Source organism: Haliotis rubra, unplaced genomic scaffold, assembly GCF_003918875.1.
Source record: "Haliotis rubra isolate DU_JTF1 unplaced genomic scaffold, ASM391887v1 Scf12, whole genome shotgun sequence".
Lineage (NCBI taxonomy): Eukaryota > Metazoa > Mollusca > Gastropoda > Lepetellida > Haliotidae > Haliotis > Haliotis rubra.
This window is the reverse complement of record NW_025765114.1, coordinates 1,885,314-1,908,557: the sequence shown is the minus strand read 5'-3', so window position 1 is coordinate 1,908,557 and position 23,244 is coordinate 1,885,314. Positions and strand designations below refer to the sequence as shown.

The following is a 23,244-nucleotide window of genomic DNA, read 5'->3' as shown; positions in this document are numbered from 1 at the left end:
TACCAATAGGCCGTTTCAAAGATCATAAATCTCCTATAAAGTGTACGATTTTGACATCATCATAAGCATGTGTCTATGAATCAGTATCAAACAGTGATGCTACTAGTTGATGGCGAGAAGGTTATCGTATCCTGCTTCACCACTGATTCGCCACAAACACATGCAAACACAAAGATAGTTCTAGTACAATACACAGGAACATATGGTACAAATCAATCCAGTCAACTGATATAGGTACAAGTAAACAAGGCACGAAAGATCGCAGGCGTGTGAGGCGTTGTCGGAAGGTTTGAAATGTATTTCTACACAAAACATTTTTCAAAGGATATCAACATATCTGGCAGGATAGACAAACAGAGCAAGGTTAACCTACCCTTAGTTCCTCTCTACAAGAAGTCTTCATAAGAAGGTGCTTGGAGTCAGCCACCACGTGATCGGATGCAACATAAAACACAATGATCCGGGCACTTGGTACCATGTCTTTCAGAAACCGTCTCGGGATTGTTCTAATGTCATGGCCGTTCGTACCGGAAGTATAACTTTCTCTGAATACCACCTGACCACGAGAAGACACCTGAAATATAAGAGAAACCTCCCTTATAAAACATATAAAAGGGAATATATACTAATTATTTAGGTTCTGTTTTCCTGTTCTTAGTTTTAGTTAAGATAAATCATCACTGGATGAGAAAATGGCATTGACATCATTTGATCACAACAGAAAGATTTAAAAAATAAGATGAAATGCGAATGAAGGGGGTAACGGGCGTCCCAGTCCACTAAGACATCTCGATGTGCAGAGCTTGGCGGGCCGGAAACAAATTATCATGGTTTGGAATGAAATATCCCTGATAATGTGTTGAGAGGCTTTCCGCATCAAATTCTTACTTATGGGTCCACCAAAGTGATACTCATGTCAGATTTGCATCATACAGTGCTTTCCCCCCACACCAAGTTAAAATGCAGTGGTAATACTAAATTACTGCTCAAACTGCCGTTGAATTAGACTCACTTACACTCACTCTCGAATCAAAGATGAAAAAGAAAATTAGAAAAGGAGCGGTTGCCAAACAACTTAAACACTGGTACTTTGAAACTTTAATCATGATAAAGTATGATGATTCATAATGTGTGAAATTCCATTCATCAAGCGAATGCTCACGGCACTACTTTCTTTATTATCACGGTCAGTATGCACTCAAGAGTCATTTTCTCTGTATACAAATGAATCATCAGGATTATGTTGCATCACTCACCATGATGAAATAGAGGCCGGGAGATCCTTGATACCTTACATGGACAGGCAAGTCGCGATTAACCTGAAACGAAATAAAAAGTAATCATATTTATTCAGACATTTATTTGTGGAAATATGATCATGTACAATGTGAAGGCGCATCGTCAATACACCAAGGGTTTCACGCATGCCGTTCGAGAGTGTGATTCAGTGTGGTTTAGCGCCGCTTCTAGCAATGTTCCCGCAACAACTGGCTTAACACGTGTCAGGTAGAAGGACACACCTCTTTCTTTTCAAACAGACGATTTATACTATTTGAACTTTAAAAAATGAAAGAGAAATGGGTGACGGGGTCATGATAATATGTTCATAAAATGTTAGAGGGTCAGCAAAATAGGGTACAGTCCCAAAATCCATTTTACTTTCCACTCCCATACCTTTGAAGACATGTATCATTGTTCATGTCATCAAGCAACTGACACGTTCATATAAACTGTCGACGCTAAGGAATGGCCAGTCTCGAGGAGACAGATATAACAGTAAGATGCAAAACAGGAGGAGATATGATTGGATATCTGTAAATCAGCAACACAAGCAGCTGCATGTTCATGAGTGAGTGAATGAGTATCGTTTTACGCCGCTTTTAGCAATATTCCAGCAATATCACGGCGGGGGGTACAACACTAAGTGGGCTTCACACTCTGGATCCATGTGGGGAATCGAACCGGATCTTCGGCGTGACGAGCAGACGCTTTACCCACTAGGATACCCCACCGCACCATGAAACAACCATGCTAATCAGACACAAACTGATAAACATACCGGCGGTTTTTCTGCTACTTCAATGACAATATGTTGGCTGTTTGATGACCTCACGGGTTTGACCCTCAGTGTTCGTTCATCCAAGGGGTGACCTTCCGGTTGGTACTGAAATCAAATGACTGTTATATTGGGAAACAATGTCATGACCTCTTCATATTATAACACACAATATGTGATTGTTTGTTTGTTGTTTACGCAGCACCCAGCAACGTTTCAGACATATGGCGGCGGTCTGTCAATAATCGGGTCTGGACCAGACGATTCAGTGATCAACAGCAGGAGCATCGATCTGCGCAATATGTCATCCATGTCAGTGAGCCTGACCACCAGATTCCGTTAGTCGCTTCTTATGACAAGCATGGGTTACTGAATTCTAACCCTTCTCGGATTCAATCTATGCTTGATTCACATGCACATATGTATCAACAGATGATCACTTTAAATGTACGTGATCAAATGCTAAACAAAACACAGCAAACGACCATGTGGTAAGCAAACACCGGATTTGGCCACATGATAATCAAGGAATATGGTCATATGGTGAGCGAACATTGCATATGGTCTTGTGATAAAGCATATGGTAACATCATAAACAAATCATACAGTCATAATATTATGATAAATATATCATATTGTCATACGATAAGTTAAGCATTTGGTCATATGAAGTAAACAGTATGGTAAACTAAGCATGTGGTCATGTTGTGGGGTCACGACGTATGACGGTGTAAAGCCAAAACATAAGGTATCACAAATGGGTATGACCCACAGTCTTTGAATTACGAACAAGCACACCCCCGTACCATCTTCGCGTGGGCACACATTGTGCCCATGTGGTGAATCGAACCCGGGTCTTCAGCGGGACGAGCGGACGCTTTCACAATCAGGCTACCCCACCGCTCCGCCTTGTGAAGAGCTAGTGCACAAAACACAGTGCCATCCTCCAGTGTATATTGCAAATAAGTTAACGTATAAACATACCCGAAAGACCATGTCGCCGCTCTCGGGGGCGATGTAGGTGCGACTCGCTCTGCCTCTGTTATCTGACGTCAACGTTGTCGTCTCTTCCCCTGGCGTCTTAACGACGACTACCGGCACGTTTTTGGCAATGCTACCATCGATGTTTGTAACTTCCACCTGTCGTAAAAACAGCTGACTCATCAAAACCATTCATCAAATTGACCAACACTGAAGTTGACACAGATCTTATTAAAATTATATTTCTTATTAAACTGTGTGGATCTAATACCTCGGAGTATGCACAGTTTGAAAGAGAGTATCGCACCTTTGAATTGTACTCTAGTTATATCTTGGAGTGTCAGCTCTATGTGAGAGGAAAAACAATCCTTTCCAAAATTACATTCATTTCACATTAACAAGGCTGAAGCATGCTGAAAAATTCTTTTGAATTATATCATCTCGCTTACCTTGAATTGCAGGGAAAGCAGCTGTCACTACGCATTGTACGTGTCGTATTCAGGTATGTTACAAGGTATACACACTTGTCCATAATTCCCATTGTTTATTATTTTGTACTATTTACCATAGACTGTTTAAAGGCAACATCGTCTGAGAAACTTGACATTTCAACGTTTTAATATTGCCACGAGCCACGAGTGAGTGAGTGAGTTAGACCTAAGGCTCCACAACAGTGTTTCAGTTACAACATGGCGTGTCAGCTTAACGTGGGAGGAAAGTGGGACGCCTCCCAGATCCAAGTCTGGGGCTGCTGGCATACCAAGAAACATAGACAAGGGGAAACGGGATTCAAACCCGTGATCATAGCTCTTATGGGCCTGTTGTAGGCAAACAATGAATGGCACGAGCACAGACGACTGGACGTCATGAAAAGTAATTACAGTGTCCAATAGTTTGGTCGGTCAGTGAACAAATAGGTTTTCTCATAGCTTATGGAAGTGCAGTCATGAAGTGATCGATAACCTTTCTCGGAGCTGATATTTACCTCAAACGTGTATGGAAGGCCGGGTTGGTAGTATTTCCTTTCGTTAACGACAGTAAGCTTGTAAGGGTACGGTGCCATGGTGGCTACTAAATACTCCTCCCGCACGACGTTGTTGGTACCTTCTTCCGTCACGTTGATCTTTACGTAGATGGTGAATAGTTCATTTGTTAGACTACTCAATGTATCTTTCATGTCATTGTCATCAATGCTGACGTCGGCCTGTCCAGATGCATTCAGCTGCCAACAACACAGGAATGTTGATCAGTTGGTGATGTCATTTTGTTTTATTCATTGAAAAGACAAACAATGTATAGATATCCAAAAATAACATTAAAAAAACATCAGACTAAGTCTAATGCTGGGGTTGCAAAGATGGAGGGTCGATTAACTGCCGATAACACGACTTCTACATCCAAATACAAGTGAGTGAATATGATCTTAGGCCGCCTTTAGTACTATTCCAGCAATATATCAGCGGTAACCAGGGCATGGGTTTGAACAACTGCGTTCGAATGGGGAATCGAATCCAGGTCTTCGGCGTGACAAGCGAATGATTTTAGCACCAAGCTAGCAAACGCCCCAAACACGACACGCTGTTTCGGGTGAATTGAAATGGGACTCAAAGTCACGTGTACTGTTTTACTCATATAGCGTCGTGCACCCACGTGTGTAAGTGGCTGCATGGACGTGTACGACCTAATGCCGGGTCCATAGTGCCAGCAGGGTGAGATACCATGCGACAGTAATACATGAATACCCAGTCCTTGTATAAAATCGTATGCCCTTCATGCTGAGCATTACGTGGGGTAATCATCACATCACACGTTATCACAGGTTTGGATACCATCAGCGGGTAGTCACGCTCCTTCACTTGGCTGACACATATCATCGTATCCCAACTGCGCAGATAGATGCTCATACTGTTGATCACTGGATTGTTTGGTCCAGACTCGACTATTTACAGACTGCCGTCATATAGAGGGACTATTGCTGAGTGAGGCGTTAAACAACAAACACACCAAACCCCAAATACACCATCATGATACCGAATACGTCAACACATTGTCTCACCTGATGCTGAAGATTATTTTTAATAACAAGCTCCAAATTAAGCAGTCGGGCCACAAGTGACATTGACACTCGTCCACGAGCGGGTTTGCCATACATGTATCTGAAAACGTTGTGCAAAAAGTAGGATATAATAATTTCTAATATTTTGTTATTGGGAAAGAAATACCTATCGGAAGCGTGAATCCTCACAACTTCATAGAAACAACCCGTGGTCTCGCCTTAGGCAAGTGGGTTTGTTCAAAATTGCCTTTGTTCACCCAGCAATGAATGGGAACCCGTTGGGATAAGTCATATGACTGTTAACCTTATAGCGCTTCCCAGGCAGCTTGGATTAACTGGGGTAAAAGTGTCTTAGCGAATTGAGCATGTACAAGTGCGTGGATACAAGCGCTTTATAAATGCCCATTATTATTTATAGTTACTATATATAATTACTATAAAATATTATCACTAACTACAATATTCGGCAAAGTAGTCAAAACAAGCATTGTCATTAAGGTGACATAATCCCCCGCCGTAAATTATCAAATCAAACTTATAAAGTAATGAAAGTTTAAGATGAAGTTAAATGTCAACAAAAACATTATCTTGCTCTTTAGTGTGTACATTATCTTGCTCTTTAGTTGTTCAAACACACACATATTTTCAAGACTGAATTTGACCTTGACATGAATGTCATAGTGTATGAAATATGCAAAACTAGTACTAAAGAAATTGCTTATTGAAAAACATTCAAGGGAGGTTTCAAAGAAAATCCACTGAATATTTTTTGCGATATCTTGCTGACTATCTTAACAAGCAATTTAACATGCTGAAATCTTCAAAGTGTCTCTGTGACCTTGAAAATTAAGTGAAGGTCACCACAATCAACTGGGCCCTGCGCCTTCCCTGGATGAAACTTGGTATCAAATATGAAGAAACTCCAGTGAATGGTTCTTGAGGTATCTCGCTGACAAGCATAACATGTAGATTAATATGCTGAAATCTTTCAAGTGTCTCTGTGACCTTGAAAATTAAGTGAAGGTCACCAACATTGACTGGGTCCTGCGCCTTCCCTAGATAAAGCATGGCATTGAATATGAAGAAAATCCAGTGGACGGTTCTTGAGATAGCTTAACATGCACGTAAAACGTGACAGTCCCCTTGTGACCTTGAAATGAAGGTCAAGGTCACCAAACCTGACTTGGCCCTTTCTTATAGTGTGATGAACCTAGGTACCAAATATGAAAAGAATCTAGACAACGGTTTATTAAGATATTCCAATTCGTACGTACGCACGGACGGACGGACGGAGCCTAATACTATACCCCCCGCTTCGCGCTAAACGCGCGGCGGGGGATAATAATTAAATGTTTTGTGTTCATTTAGGAATGGGATAATCAAACACAGCGTAGACGTTGGGAATGGATCTGAGCGCAAAAGCACTTGAATACTGATGCTTGAAAACATGAAAAGTGGTCGTTCGAGAGGTGTTGGTAGAGTAAGTATTTGCGCAAGGAATAACGTTGGCTTTCAACGTCGACAACGTCATTCTTTTCACTGCGTTTTGTGATCTGCTCACAGCACCTGCCCTGCTAGATGACCCTCTCGCTAATTTTCCTAGAAAGAGCTGCAGGGCGTGTAAGGTGGCTGTTGTAAACGTCGTTTTAGCGGTTTAATTCAATAGAAGCTTCTATTCTACAGCAAACATGGCCGAGTTTGATCTCATAGAATACTAGTTCTATGGTATATGTGTAGCTTTGTGAAATAGCCTTGGAGTGCGGCGTTAAACAACAAACAAACAAACAAACAAACAAACATAACACAATACTTCGGAGGGTATATTTCGATTCAATCACTGCGTTACCTCATAAAGTGAAGAAATCAAATTGAACTAGATAATAAAAGATAAGTTTATCTGACTTACTCTGCTTTTATAGACAACAGGAGAGGCGTGGTGTTGTCCCAAACCATGCTTGTCTGGTTCGACTTCACTCGAACTCCGAACCGAGGCAAAACTGAAAAATCAAGTCACAGGTTTCAAATATTAGGGATTATCCCATTTGAATACGGCTGAATCATGTCAAATATATTGTTTTATGCAACACTTAATTTTCGCTAACTCGGTGTCTTTAATGGAATGTGGCAATTATGAAATACTGAGTTACATCAATCATATAGTTTCTTCTTAAAATATTTATTACTAGTTTCTTGTCAGAACACATCCACCAAATGAGCGTAATGCGCCTTCTTTCATTTACAGTCACGCTATAAACAAATACAGTCCTGCAGTGCAATGGCATGGATATATGATGTGTGATTGTTATGAGTGACTGAAATATTTTGTACGCCGTATAATCAAGGCTTATTGTTATTTTTGTTTGTTTGATTCCAGCTATATGGTGGTGGTCTGGACAAGACAATTCAGTGAGCAACAGCATGAACATCGAACTATGCATATGGGATATGATGACATGTGTCAACCAAGTCAGCGAGCCTGACCATCCGTTCACGTAAGTTGCCTGTTACGATAAGCATGGGTTGTACTGACTTCTAGCAAACCATTCCATGTTTTTTCCCCAACCCCTGAGTTTGAGGGTTTCAACTAATCCTTTGGTATGATTCGTCCAGGAATCGAACCACTGACCCACCAAGACAAGAGTACTTTCACATCATCCACTCTTGGAAAAGCGATATACAATTATGTTATCATTCAAACAATTTTGCATGCTGTCTCCCCAGCAGTTGGGCAGGTGGCCCAGTCGTCTAAGGCTTGGCAATTCGCTGGCCTCAGATGCGTTCTTTGGTGTACCAAAAGTCTATGAGTCCAACCACATTGTAAAAATTATATAAGATTGCTTGGGCTTAAAGACGTTAATGCAGAAAATGAAGGGCATTACCATGTGTATGTGTATTCACGCAAGCAGTCATGGATTGACAATGTGAAGCAAACAATGCGTACTATACCAAGCACATACCATAATCTTTCACTTCAAACGTAGCTTCAGATACAGTAGAAAACTGAAAATTACCAGAATATGCAATATTATTCAATGTTCTGATTTATTTTGTATTTCTCAGCAATATTACAGCAATATGATAGCGGTCTGTGAAAGATTTGAGTCTAGACCAATAAATCCAGTGATTAATAATATACGCAACTGTCACCGGTAACGGCGCCCTGACAGGGATCAACCAAGTCAGCGTGTCTGTCCTTCCAATCCCCAGAAAACGCCCTTTACAATCGGCATAGGCTGCTGGGGACAATCATAACTCGGTATTCCCACGGGGGCCCTCTGGCGAGACTTGCTCATTCAGAACGAGACTGACAAGATCGGGTGGTCAGACAAGCATTCATGGTTGATTGCCCGTCAACGTGAATCGCCCAGCGTAGTTGCGTGATTTATCAATCCCGGGATTGTCTTGTCTTCAAATATTTATCATCGCCTCTACAATCCTACGTGCGGCGTAAAACAACAAACCTAACTAATCTGGTTATCAAAGTTTTTATTCACTAAATGGTTGATATATGATGTGTGATTGTTATGAGTGACTGAAATATGTTGTACGCCGTATAATCAAGGCTTATTGTTATTTTTGTTTGTTTGATTCCAGAACTATATGGTGGTGGTCTGGACAAGACAATTCAGTGAGCAACAGCATGAACATCGAACTATGCATATGGGATATGATGACATGTGTCAACCAAGTCAGCGAGCCTGACCATCCGTTCACGTAAGTTGCCTGTTACGATAAGCACGGGTTGTACTGACTTCTAGCAAATCATTCCATGTTTTTTCCCCCAACCCCTGAGTTTGAGGGTTTCAACTAATCCTTTGGTATGATTCGTCCAGGAATCGAACCACTGACCCACCAAGACAAGAGTACTTTCACATCATCCACTCTTGGAAAAGCGATATACAATTATGTTATCATTCAAACAATTTTGCATGCTGTCTCCCCAGCAGTGGGGCAGGTGGCCCAGTCGTCTAAGGCTTGGCAATTCGCTGGCCTCAAGTCCAACCACATTGTAAAAATCATATAAGATTGCTTGGGCTTAAAGACGTTAATGCAGATAATGAAGGGCATTACCATGTGTATGTGTATTCACGCAAGCAGTCATGGATTGACAATGTGAAGCAAACAATGCGTACTATACCAAGCACATACCATAATCTTTCACTTCAAACGTAGCTTCAGATACAGTAGAAAACTGAAAATTACCAGAATATGCAATATTATTCAATGTTCTGATTTATTTTGTATTTCTCAGCAATATTACAGCAATATGACAGCGGTCTGTGAAAGATTTGAGTCTAGACCAATAAATCCAGTGATTAATAATATACGCAACTGTCATCGGTAACGGCGCCCTGACACCGGCGTAAAATCAAACTCACTCACACCCACTATCAAAATTAAATATATTCAGAGACAAAGCGTTAGTCTACGTTGAAACCGTCCCATTCACATACTCACTTGTGTACATGTCGATCATGTTTTTATCAAGAGCATATAAAACAGATACAATAACAATACCATTATGTTTTTTTGTTAAAATATCATCACATCATGTCAGCTGTATTGTGAAGAAGCAAATAAAGTTTTAAACGATTTCTAATCTACTTGTTTTAAACGACCATTGTGAACACAGGAAGTCTAATCTAATATAATAAACCACATGTGAATAATTAACAGGGGGGCCAACAAACCAATAAGAATAATTAGGGGGGATCTTAGATTCGACCCCACTATCATATACCTAAGGGTCATAACTCTGCATTACAAACAGCTGCATGTATGTCAGTTAATAAAGTTTTCTTCGCGCAGTGAAATCAACTTATATTGGTTGATAAACAAAAGAGAAACCAGGAAGAGAAATACTTACATTTGTGTAAGAAGCCCTTATTTTCCACATTCCTTCATTGGGTTTTTGGACAAGGGGAATTCCGAACCAGTGAAAGCTTCAAAGGGATTGGTCATCACTCTGTCTATCAGGTGACCTCGGGGATTCTGTTGATGGCAAAGTTATGAAAGTACTGCTGCACCAATTCACGACACAAAACCACCACACAACACCCGGTTATACAACCACCACACAACACCACAACACCCCCCATACAACCCCCACAACACACCACAACACACCATCCCGCCATACAACCACATCGCAACACCACAACACCCGGTCATACAACCACCACGCAACACCACACCATCCCACCATACATTCACCACAGAACACCATACCACCATACAACCACCAAACACCACCCTGCCAAACAACCAACACAACACATCACAGCACACCACCCTGCTATACAACCACCAATCAACACCCCGCCATACAACCTACACAACACAGCACAGCACACCATGCCACTATACAACCACCAAACAACACCCCGCCGTACAACCAACACAACACACCACAGCACACCATCCCGCCATACAACCACCACAGAATACCACAACACCCCGTCATACAACAACCACAGAACACCATCCCGCCATACAACCACCAAACAACACCCCGCCATACAACCAACACAACACAACACAGCACACCATCCTGCCATACAACCACCAAACAACACCCCGCCATACAACCAACACAACACACCACAGCACACCATCCTGCCATACAACCACCAAACAACCACACCCCAGCCATACAACCAACACAACACACCACAGCACAACACACCATCCTGGGCCATACAACCACCAAACAACACCCCGCCATACAACCAACACAACACACACACAGCACACCATCCTGCCATACAACCACCAAACAACACCCCGCCATACAACCAACACAACACACAACACAGCAACACCACACATACAACCACCAAACAACACCCCGCCATACAAACAACACACACACAACACAACACACCATCCTGCCATACAATACAAACACACACCCTGCCATACAACACAACACAACACAGCACACCATCCTGCCATACAACCATAAAACAACACCCCGCCATACAACCAACACAACACAACACAGCACACCATCCTGCCATATAATACAACACACCATCCCTGCCATACAACCATACAAACAACACACCATCCTGCCATACAATAAAACAACATCCTGCCATACAACTAACAACAACACACCATCCTGCCATACAACTACACAACAATACAACATCCTCAAATATATAACAACAAATACACCATCCCATATACAAATCCACAATAACACATCATCCTGCCATATAACCACAACAACACACCATCCTGCCATATACAACAACACACTATCATGTTATACAACATCAACAACACACCATCCTGCCATACAACCACAACAACACACCATCCTGCCATACAACAACACACTATCCTGCCATATACAACCACAACAACACACCATCCTGCCATATACATAACACACAATAACACACCATCCTGCCATACAACCAACAAACAACACCCTGCTATACAACAACATATCATCCACATACAACATAACAACAAACCATCCTGCTATATAAAAATAAAACAACACCATCCCTGCCATACAACCACAACAACACAACATACACCATCCTGCCATATACAACCTACAAACAACACACCTGCTATACCATACAACATAACAACAACACACCATCCTGCCATACAACAACATACAACATCCCACCATACAACCAACACAACACAACACACCATCCTGCTATACAACAAATACACCATCCTGCCATACAACCACAACACATAATACACCATCCTGCCATATAAATACAATAACACACCATCCTGCCATATAACACAACAACACACCATCCTGCCATACAACAGCACACCATCCTGCCATACCACACAACACACCATCCTGCCATACAACCACAACAACACACCATCCTGCTATACAACAATAACACACTATCCTGCATATACAAATAACAACAACACACCTATCCTGCCATACAACAACACACCATCCTGCCATACAACCAACCACAATAACACACCATCCTGCTATACAACAACAACATCATCCTGCCATACAATACACAAATACACATCATCCTGCTATATACAACCATTAAACAACATATCCTGCCATATAACTTAACACAATACCTTAAAATAACATCCTGCTATACAACAACCACACTATCCTGCCATACAAAATCCACAATACACACCTGCCATATATCTCTAAGTATACAACAACATACACACATCTCTGCTATATAACTACAATAAACACACCACTCTGCCATATACAAATAACTGCCTATCTCTAACATAACATAAATATACTATCTCTGCTATATACTAACTACATAACAATCCTCTGCTATACAACTAACAACACAACATACCATCTCTGCTATATAAATACTAAACAATACTCTGCTATACAACCAACATGCAAATACACACATCCTAATATAAATAACACTAAATTATCTCAAGCTATATAAATAAATAACATAAATACCATCTCTCTGCTATATAACCACAATAACACACTATCCTGCAACATATACAAATAACACACTATCCTGCCATATATAATAAACAACATACCATCTCTGCTATACAATCCAACACACTATCTTGCTATATAATACAATAATACACCATCTCTAAGCATACAACAATACACACTCTCCAACATATACAAATTCACATATATATCCTAATATACAACCACAATAACAATACACTATCCTGCTATATAAATAACTACATCTCTATACATACAATAACACACTATCCTGCTATATAACTACTAAACACTATCCTGCTATACTCAACATAACACAGCATAACACACTATCTCTGCTATACAACTACTATAAATAACACACTATCTCTGCTATAAACAAATAATACACTATCCATATACAACTACATAAATAACTATCCTGCTATATAAATTACAATATAAATACACTATTCTCAAGTATACAACCACAATAACACACTATAAGCATATCCTGCTATACCATCCTGCTATATAAATACTCACAATAACACACTATATAAAGCATATATACTACAAATAACATACTATCTCTGCTATATAAATACTATAATAAATATTACCATCTCTGCTATACAACAACACATAACATAACTATCTTGCTATACTCTAACATATACTAACTAACATATAACAACACACTATCTCTGCTATATAAACACTAAATAACATACCATCTCTGCTATATATAACATACATAACTATACATAATAACACAATTATCCTGCTATACATAAATAACACACTATCTCCTGCTATATAATAACATAATTATCCTAATCTATACAACTACAACAACATACCATCTCTGCTATATAACAATACACTATTCTGCTATACAATACAATAACATAACACATATAACAACACACTATCCTGCTATACAACTACACAACACACTATCCTATACAACCATACAATAATATACATCCTGCTATATACAATAACACACTATCCTGCAATACATATCTCACAATAACATAACTATCCTGCTATATATAACAACACACTATCCTGCTATACAATAATAAATACCATCCTACATATATACATCCTAACATATAACTCACCTATACAACTACCACATACATACCACTATATAACTAACATAACCATACATACACACTATCCTAAGCTATATAACTACTATAACAACAATAATCCTGCTATACAACTAACACAACACACATAGCACACTATCTCCTATATAACCACCAAACAACACCCTGCTATACAACTAACATAACATAACATAGCACACTATCCTGCTATATAAAACTACCAAACAACACCTATCCTGCTATACAACTACATACTCACAGTAAATATAACATAGCACAAACACACTATCCTGCTATACAATACAACACACTATCCTGCTATAACTATACAACAAACTATCTAATACAACAACACAATATACACTATCTCCTGCTATATAACTACAATAAAACACTATCCTGCTATACAACCAACCAATAAATAACATAACATAGCATATACTATCCTGCCATATAAACTACTAAACAAACACTATCCTGCTATATAACTATACAATAACAATTACGCTATACATAATACACTATCCTGCTATATAACTATACTAGCTATATATAACCTAACATATAACAATACACTATCCTGCTATACAACATACAATACACCTATATAATAATATAACATAACATACACACTATCTCTGCTATATACAACACTAAATCATCTCTGCTATACAACTAACATAACATAGCACACTATCCTAAGTATATAGCACTAAATACACTATCTCTGCTATATAACTATAACATAACATACTCTGTCATATAAACTACAACATATAAATACATCTAGCATATAACAATACACTATCTCTGCTATATAATACACAATAACACACTATCTCTGCTATATAAAACAACACATAATCCTGCATATAATAACACACTATCCTGCTATATAACTACAAAACAATACACTATCCTGCTATACAACTATACAATAACACACTAGCACACTATCCAATAATACTATCCACTATACAACACCCTAACATATACTGCTAATATAAATACACAATAACACACTATCCTGCTATACAATAATACACTATCTCCTGCATATACAACACAATACCATCTCTAAGTATATAACAACACACCATCCTGCCATATACAACTATACCACTGCTATAACACAATACACTATCCTGCTATATAAACAATAAACAACATCCTGCTTACAACTAACAATAACATAACACACAACACACCATCCTGCCATACAATAAATACACTATCCTGCCATACATACAAATACAATAATACACCATCCTGCTATACAACTACAACATAACCATCCTGCTATACAACAACATAACATATCACACATATCCAACACCATATACAACACACACTATCCTGCCATATACATATACAATAACACACACTATCCTGCCATACATACAATATAACTACAATAATAACACACTATCCTAACACACCATATAACAACACAACATACACTATCCTGCCATATAACAACAACACTCTGCTATACAATAACATAACTCATGCTATACATAACACATCCTGCCATCCTGCTATATAATAAACACACCTATCCTGCATACAATACAACAATACTATCCTGCTATATATAACAATACACTATCCTGCTATACAAACAATAACACACCTATCCTGCTATATACAACAACAATAATACACCATCAAGCATACAACAACAACACTATCTGCTATACAACAACATACACTATCCTGCCATACAACAACACACCATCTCTGCTATACAACCACAACAACACACCATCCTGCCATATAACAATACACCATCCTGCCATATACAACAACACACCATCCATACAACCACAATAACACACCATCCTGCACAATACAACAACACACCATCCTGCCATATACAACAACACACCATCCTGCCATACAACAACAACACACCATCCTGCCTGCCACACCACAACACAACAACACCATCCTGCCATATACAACAACACACCATCCTGCCATACAACAACAAACACACCATCCTGCCATACAACAACAACACACATCCATCATACAACCACAACAACACACATCTCGCCATACAACAACAACACACCATCCTCGCCATACAACAACACACCATCCTGCCATACAACAAATACACCATCCTGCCATACAAACCACAATAAACACACCATCCTGCCATACAACCACAACAACACACCATCCTGCTATACAACAATACACACCATCCTGCCATACAACAACAACACACCATCCTGCCATACAACAACAATACACCATCCTGCCATACAAACAACAACACACCATCCCGCCATACAACAACACACCATCCCGCCATACAACCACAACAACACACCATCCTGCCATACATACAACAACACACCATCCTGCCATACAACAACACACCATCCCGCCATACAACCACAACAACACACCATCCCGCCATACAACCACAACAACACACCATCCTGCCATACAACAACACACCATCCCGCCATACAACCACAACAACACACCATCCTGCCATACAACAACACACCATCCTGCCATACAACAACACACCATCCTGCCATACAACAACACACCATCCTGCCATACAACAACACACCATCCCACCATACCATACAACACAACAACACACCACCATCCATGCCACCACAACAACACACCATCCTGCCATACAACAACACACCATCCTGCCATACAACAACACAACACATACAACAACCATCCTGCCATACAACCACAACAACACACCATCCTGCCATACAACAACACACCATCCTGCCATACACCACAACACACCATCCTGCCATACAACAACACACCATCCTGCCATACACAACAACACACCATCCGCCATACAACCACAACAACCACCATCCTGCCACAACAACACACCATCCTGCCATACAACAACACACCATCCTGCCATACAACACACCATCCTGCCATACAACAACAACACACCATCCTGCCATACAACAACACACCACACCATCCCGCCATACAACAACAACAACACACCATCCTGCCATACAACATCCCGCCATACACCATCCTGCCATACAACAACACACCATCCTGCATACATACACCATCCTGCCATACAACAACACACCATCCCGCCATACAACAACACACCATCCTGCCATACAACAACACACCATCCTGCCATACAACAACACACCATCCTGCCATACAACAACACACCATCCTGCCATACAACAACACACCATCCTGCCATACAACAACACACCATCCTGCCATACAACAAACCAACAACAACAAGCACACCATCCTGCCATACAACAACAACACACCATCCCGCCATACAACAACACACCATCCTGCCATACAACAACACACCATCCTGCCATACAACAACACACCATCCCGCCATACAACCACAACAACACACCATCCTGCCATACAACAACACACCATCCCGCCACACAACAACACACCATCCTGCCATACAACAACACACCATCCTGCCATACAACGACACACCATCCCGCCATACAACCATCACACCACAACACACCACCCCGCCACGTCACCGCAACAGACCACCAAGTCACGCAACCACCACCAAGCCAAGTTACCATTAAACAATCCCACACAGCCTCCACTCATCAACAGGCTGATTGAACGTACGTTGTGACCACCAGAAGCTACTTACCTGAAGACTGACTTGAACCTGCCAAGGCGCCCATCTCAGGTCCTCGTCCACTGCCATCACTCGGTACTTTACTGCAATCATATATAATGTGTTTAGACTTGCTGATTTTATCGAGTTGGGGAACACCAGAAATGGGCTTCACACATTCTAGTCACGTGGGGAATCGAACCCGGTCTTCGGCATGACGAGCGAAGGCTTTAATCATGAGGCTACCCAACCGCCCCGCAATTTATTGAGGATTCGATGCCGGAAATAGAATTTGGAAACGATGATGTGAGAAGGTTGAGTCTTATTGAGAACCTAAACTGTGAAAATACCTGTGCATAAATAATGTAAGTTAAATAGGCACATCCTCGCGACAAAACACTTAAACGACGAGGCGTACGCGTCATGATACAGTGGACGATGGTGTACGCTTCCGAGGTAACCAAACCCGCCCGCAATAAAGGAATATTTACAGTCGCCGTCATATACCTTGAATATCGCTTAGCCCAGCGTTAAACAACATTCAAATCAAAAACAAACAAACAAACAAAAATACCCCACAAATGTCACCTTTTTGTCTGGAGGTGTAGATGGGTTTATCCACCTGAACGAACAAATAGCCAGGACTTCTGTCAATCTCGATTTCAACTTCTCTGTCAAATCCTCCTCGTCGCGTGGACCTGACAATGAGAGTTACCTCATTTGACGTCGCGGGGACGATGTGGCTAGTATCGACCATGATGTGGATTGGCGTTAAGACGCCTACAAAGAAATGCAAAGATACCATTTGCGGTGTAAAGTAACAAGCTGAACTGCAGTGGCACCAGTCATAAAATAATCGCCTTGCTAAATGAAGATAGAAAACGCAGTGCTTTAATATCCAAGCATTTCGCCAGCTTGATCCGCCAAGCAGCGATCCGCCAAGCAGACAATGTACATCTGCAACGTTACCAAGCATCATCAAATAAGCTTTACAGGCACGCCTATAAAAACTTGTGTGAGTTTCTTACCATTCTGAATTCTGTGTGTGCGGCTGTAGAACGTATGTGTAGCGCTTCCGGGATTCAGTTTCACCCTATATTCCAGTTCGTTATCATTCAGACCGAGTCCAAGAATAAATATGGTCTGATTCGTTCCAAGGCGAATCTTTCCAGGGGCAATAACTCCAACAAACGCCCTGAAAACAGTATAATACATGTTTCTGTGTTCATAATGTTTATCAATATTAATTTGGCTTCTCATTGGGCATTCCCGGATGCACTTGTTGTAATTACGAGAAAGAAAATACTGGCAAGGCCGTTTTCAAAATAAGTAAATGAGTTAAAGACTTATTATTTTTAAATGACGTACTATTGTTCTTTTTAAAGAAAGTGCAAAATAATCATTATGAAAATATAACAACTGAAAAGTCTCAACCAATGTGGTTTGTACCTCTCCTGTTTCTTGGGATTCCCTTCAGCTTTGACCTTCTAAAACGTTTAGAAGAATACTAAAAGCAGTGAAAGAATAGCTTTTTGCCATTTTGGAACTTTTACCTGTACAAGTCCCAAAATGGCAAAAAATGCATTCTTTCATTGCAAAGAAAAACGTGAACAAAATAGGTACTAGACTATGTTAACTTGTAGACTTGTAGTTTCTTATAGGGCACTAAATTACAATAATACTTAAGCACAAAGGAGAGAGTGAGTGAGTAAGTTTAGTTTTACGCTGCACTCAGGAATATTCCAGCTATATGGCGGCGGTCTGTAAATAATTGAGTCTGAACCAGACAATCCAGTGATCAATAGCATGAGCATCGATCTGCGCATGGGAACCGATGACATGTGTCAACCAAGCCAGCGAGCCTGACCAACCAATCCCGTTAGTCGCCTCTTACGACAAGCATGGGTTACTGAAGGTTCATTCTAACCCGGACCTTCACGGGTACACAAAGGAGAGAGAGTGAACTCTGCTCAGCTCTGTTGCTGAATAACGTTCTCTAAATCTGAAATGCAGTGTCTTTTATAGTTTCTATTGACAAACTAACCACGCATAATTGTTGCAACTATCCACCCTTAACCCACCCCACCCCCGCCCCCACCCCCACCCCACACACACACACACACATACCACGTGTTAAGGCTTGAACCATACGCTACCCTACCGTGCCCTTGAAAGGTGAAGGTCGGTGTTTTTCTACACAAAAGTTCTAACTGGTATGAGTTTAAAGGTATTGACACACAAAGGAAGCTTTAGTAAGACGCATTTCGGTCCCTTCATTCTATTAGTGTTAATTACGCTATAGCAACAGACACAGTTATGCAATTCACAAAGAACAATTGCCAGTCTGGTTCTGGCTACCCTATGTGTCACAAACATTTATCTAAAATACTGCACAATGTGTATTGATATCTCGGGCTAACGTGCATGGTCAATCTCAATCTCGTAATTAACAATGAAAGAGTTTGCACAGCAGCATGATAAGTTCATGATAAGTTTCATAAAACACAATCTCTTGTTTCGGTATTGTTATGGCATAAAATACACAACACTAAATCACCGATCTCTGAAATCAGGTGACGATTAGCAACGCGAAAAGTCATGGATGGTGTTCGGCAGCTTGACTCCTGTGACATTGAACGACGTCGTTCCTGCCTTATACCGAAACACAATAATGCATGTGGTGTCTCATTGGTCTGTCTCAATCTCGTAATTAACATAGGGCTGAGACTGATCATGACAAGTTTCGTACTAAGACTGTCATTGGTGAACATGCCAACTAACTTCATAATGAGCGTGTGCGACGTATATATATAATGACGTAAGAGTTTATGTACACACAACTACCTTTTAAAAGCGTTAATGGAAACTAGAACCGATTTGATTTAGATCCCTGAACTTTTTAAACTCTGCCAGCTTTTAGAATCCTAGATCAAACTCAACCAAACATATATATACAACAGAGGTGGAAACTATATTGCAATTTTTTTCAAGAGATTTTTTCGCATACTAACAGTTAATCAGTTAGTGGTGAACTTCAAGATGGAAATAGACAGTACCACTTTACGTCTCCACATGATAAAATTAGACATAAATGCTTATTATGAAACGTGTAATTTGAAGGAGCAAGAATTAGCTCTGAAACGTCGTGTAAAGAATATAAAGAAGTTATTATCCATAAAAACATGTCATGTATTCAAACGTGTAATTCGTTACAACAAATCTGGGGCATTCTGATGTATGTTGAAGAAGACGGATGAATCTACATTATTGAGCAGAACGGTAAATTAGGACAGGGCGAAAGTTAGGAAACACGCACAAAGCACACATGGCGTTACAGGGCTGACCCAATAACATACACCAGCTGGTTTCTGTCTCCTCTGACGTTTTCAAAACTTGGCGTTTATTGTTTACTAGACTTGCACAAGTCTCTGAGGAAATATGAACTAGTTAAAAAGATAATTTCTCAAAAATATAAATAAAATTAACACAATTTTCCTCCAACAGTCTAGCGTCCTGCACTCTCTGCTTTTTTAGACTTGACCCTTCAAAGGATATAATTACTATACACCTGCAGGCTTAACATTCAGTAGAGCCTTGGAGCAAGGCTAATTGTTTACATCCATCCCAAGATAGGATGAGATGTAAATAATGCTTTTCTTTGATACATACCCATGGTCAAAACTGAATCAGGACTTCAACTCAATACTAAAATGTTTTATAGATTTTTCACTTTAAAGTTTGTCATTTACCTTTCGCCTTTTCACGCGAAATAAATAAGTATCGTAAATGATTATCCAAATATATTCAGTATATACCACCACCTGCTTTAACCTTTGACATTAGTCTTGTATTCCAGCATGTCAGTTTCCATGAATACGGTCCGTTAAGTTGTCAGGGAAATAACCAATTAGCACAGTACAGGCTGTACACTGAAGGAAACAGTCTGGGAAGCCATGCGGCCATACTAACCTTTCAAATGTAAAAAAAGTAATTTCAACATCAATTGTGATTCGAAAAGGTTTAATACGCGTTTTAAGTTTGGTATCAACTGTAAGGGAACTTGATTTCATCATGTTAAACTTCAACGCTGAAAAACTCTCGTGTTTACTAACTCAACATTGCAGAAGGTAGATCAACTACCATTATTTCTTTGGTGAAGATGGGACCTGGCAATTCGGCATCATACTGGTCTTACAAACTAAGCATTTCAAACATCATATATTTTAATCATATAATTACGATGATGATAATGCGATGTCATGCTTCAAAACTGAGAGTAGTCATATTGCAGTTATTCCAACAATACAAGGTATGTTTCATATACAAATATAACAATATTCCAACCGACAATTTAATGCGACTCTTGGAGTGTGGTATTGTTTTAACTATACAGCAATTGAAAACCTCACATTTACATGGTGTATGATGCATTATGAGAAAACGAAAAACAGTTATATAGATATAATACAACTCAAATGCACAAGCCATATTATTGAATACATGTTGCGATTTCATCCTACCTGGCTATTCCAGTGTATCCGAGAACGCACAGTACGAAGAAAACTTTCGCACCCCCCATCTTGACAACACGAAGGGCCGGGACGGTGTTCACGTGGGATACTGTGTATTCTGGAACACTGAAATGAATGTAACCAGAGCTGACATATATATACAAGAGAGTCTGAGTTTATCTCCGGGTCAAGTGACGGAACTAGGGCATCGCTGATTGGCTGACGAACACGGATGTATTGGATGCTGATAGCACCGGGGGAAGGGAATGGGGAAGGAGTGGGGATTTTGGGGGAGATAAAGTCATAGACACCGTTTTCATTAGCACTGGTAGTGGGCATAATTGCAGCGGACATCAGGGGCGGATACAGCTTTTTGAGAAAGGGGGGGTGCACGCTATTGAGAAAAGGAGGGGTGCACACTTCATTTTCACCCGAGTTTCAATGGTCATTTAACAAACTTTCACCACAAAGGTGCACCCCTGCACCCTCCCCTCTGGATCCGCCTGTGGACATATGACATCATCAAATGGGAAGGGGGTTCTTGCTGTGTAACTGGCTGTGCAGTAGAAACCAGATATCTCTCATCGGATTCTCTCAGGCCAAGACTGACTGACTCACAGTCTCACTCACTGACTCACTATCTATGATCACTGGATTCTCTCTCACCAAATCTATCTGACTGACTGACTGGCTGACTCACAGTCTCACTCACTGGCTCACTAACTATGATCACTGGATTCTCTCTCACCAAATCTATCTGACTGACTGACTGGCTGACTCACAGTCTCACTCACTGGCTCACTAACTATGATCACTGGATTCTCTCTCACCAAATCTATCTGACTGACTGACTGGCTGACTCACAGTCTCACTCACTGGCTCACTAACTATGATCACTGGATTCTCTCTCACCACATCTATCTGACTGACTGACTGGCTGACTCACAGTCTCACTCACTGGCTCACTAACTATGATCACTGGATTCTCTCTCACCAAATCTATCTGACTGACTGACTGGCTGACTCGCGCAGACTATAGAAAGTGTACTCGGGATGTTAAATTATTGGATTTTCAATTTAGATTCATCCACAAGATTATATATACTAAAAAAGAATTGTTGAAGATGAAATTGATTGACAAAAATATTTGTACATTTTGCAAATCAGAACCAGAGGATATTATCCATGTTTTCGTATCGTGTGAACAGGTACAGATGTTCTGGAGTGAACTAAGGATTTTTATTAACAACACCTTTAGCATTGACATTGAACTCTCAGATTTCAAAATCCTATTGGGACTTAACACTGGCTATGATTTTATTAACAACATTATTCTCGCTGGGAAACGATTCATATATATCTCAAGTATAAACAACAGACGGCTGCAAATGTCAGGATTTCTGAAAATAATACAGAATATTGTATTTGTCGAAAAATA

General features: G+C 40.2%; 1 protein-coding gene across 1 annotated transcript in view; it reads right to left on the bottom strand.

Moving 5' to 3' along the window:
• LOC124261986 (complement C3-like) overlaps positions 1–21,929 on the bottom strand; it is a 38,175-nt gene extending 16,246 nt beyond the window's left edge. The window contains exons 1-13 of the mRNA XM_046696371.1: positions 21,816–21,929; positions 18,324–18,490; positions 17,884–18,075; positions 17,329–17,399; positions 9,961–10,085; positions 9,243–9,285; positions 7,000–7,090; positions 5,094–5,193; positions 4,023–4,259; positions 3,041–3,196; positions 2,060–2,164; positions 1,257–1,319; positions 374–574 (exon numbers count right to left, since the gene is read on the bottom strand). Of these exons, the coding sequence (XP_046552327.1) occupies positions 374–574; positions 1,257–1,319; positions 2,060–2,164; positions 3,041–3,196; positions 4,023–4,259; positions 5,094–5,193; positions 7,000–7,090; positions 9,243–9,285; positions 9,961–9,990 (1,026 nt within the window). The 5' untranslated portion in view covers positions 9,991–10,085; positions 17,329–17,399; positions 17,884–18,075; positions 18,324–18,490; positions 21,816–21,929. The remainder of the gene's footprint in view (positions 1–373; positions 575–1,256; positions 1,320–2,059; positions 2,165–3,040; positions 3,197–4,022; positions 4,260–5,093; positions 5,194–6,999; positions 7,091–9,242; positions 9,286–9,960; positions 10,086–17,328; positions 17,400–17,883; positions 18,076–18,323; positions 18,491–21,815) is intronic.
• Positions 21,930–23,244: the final 1,315 nt, after the last annotated feature.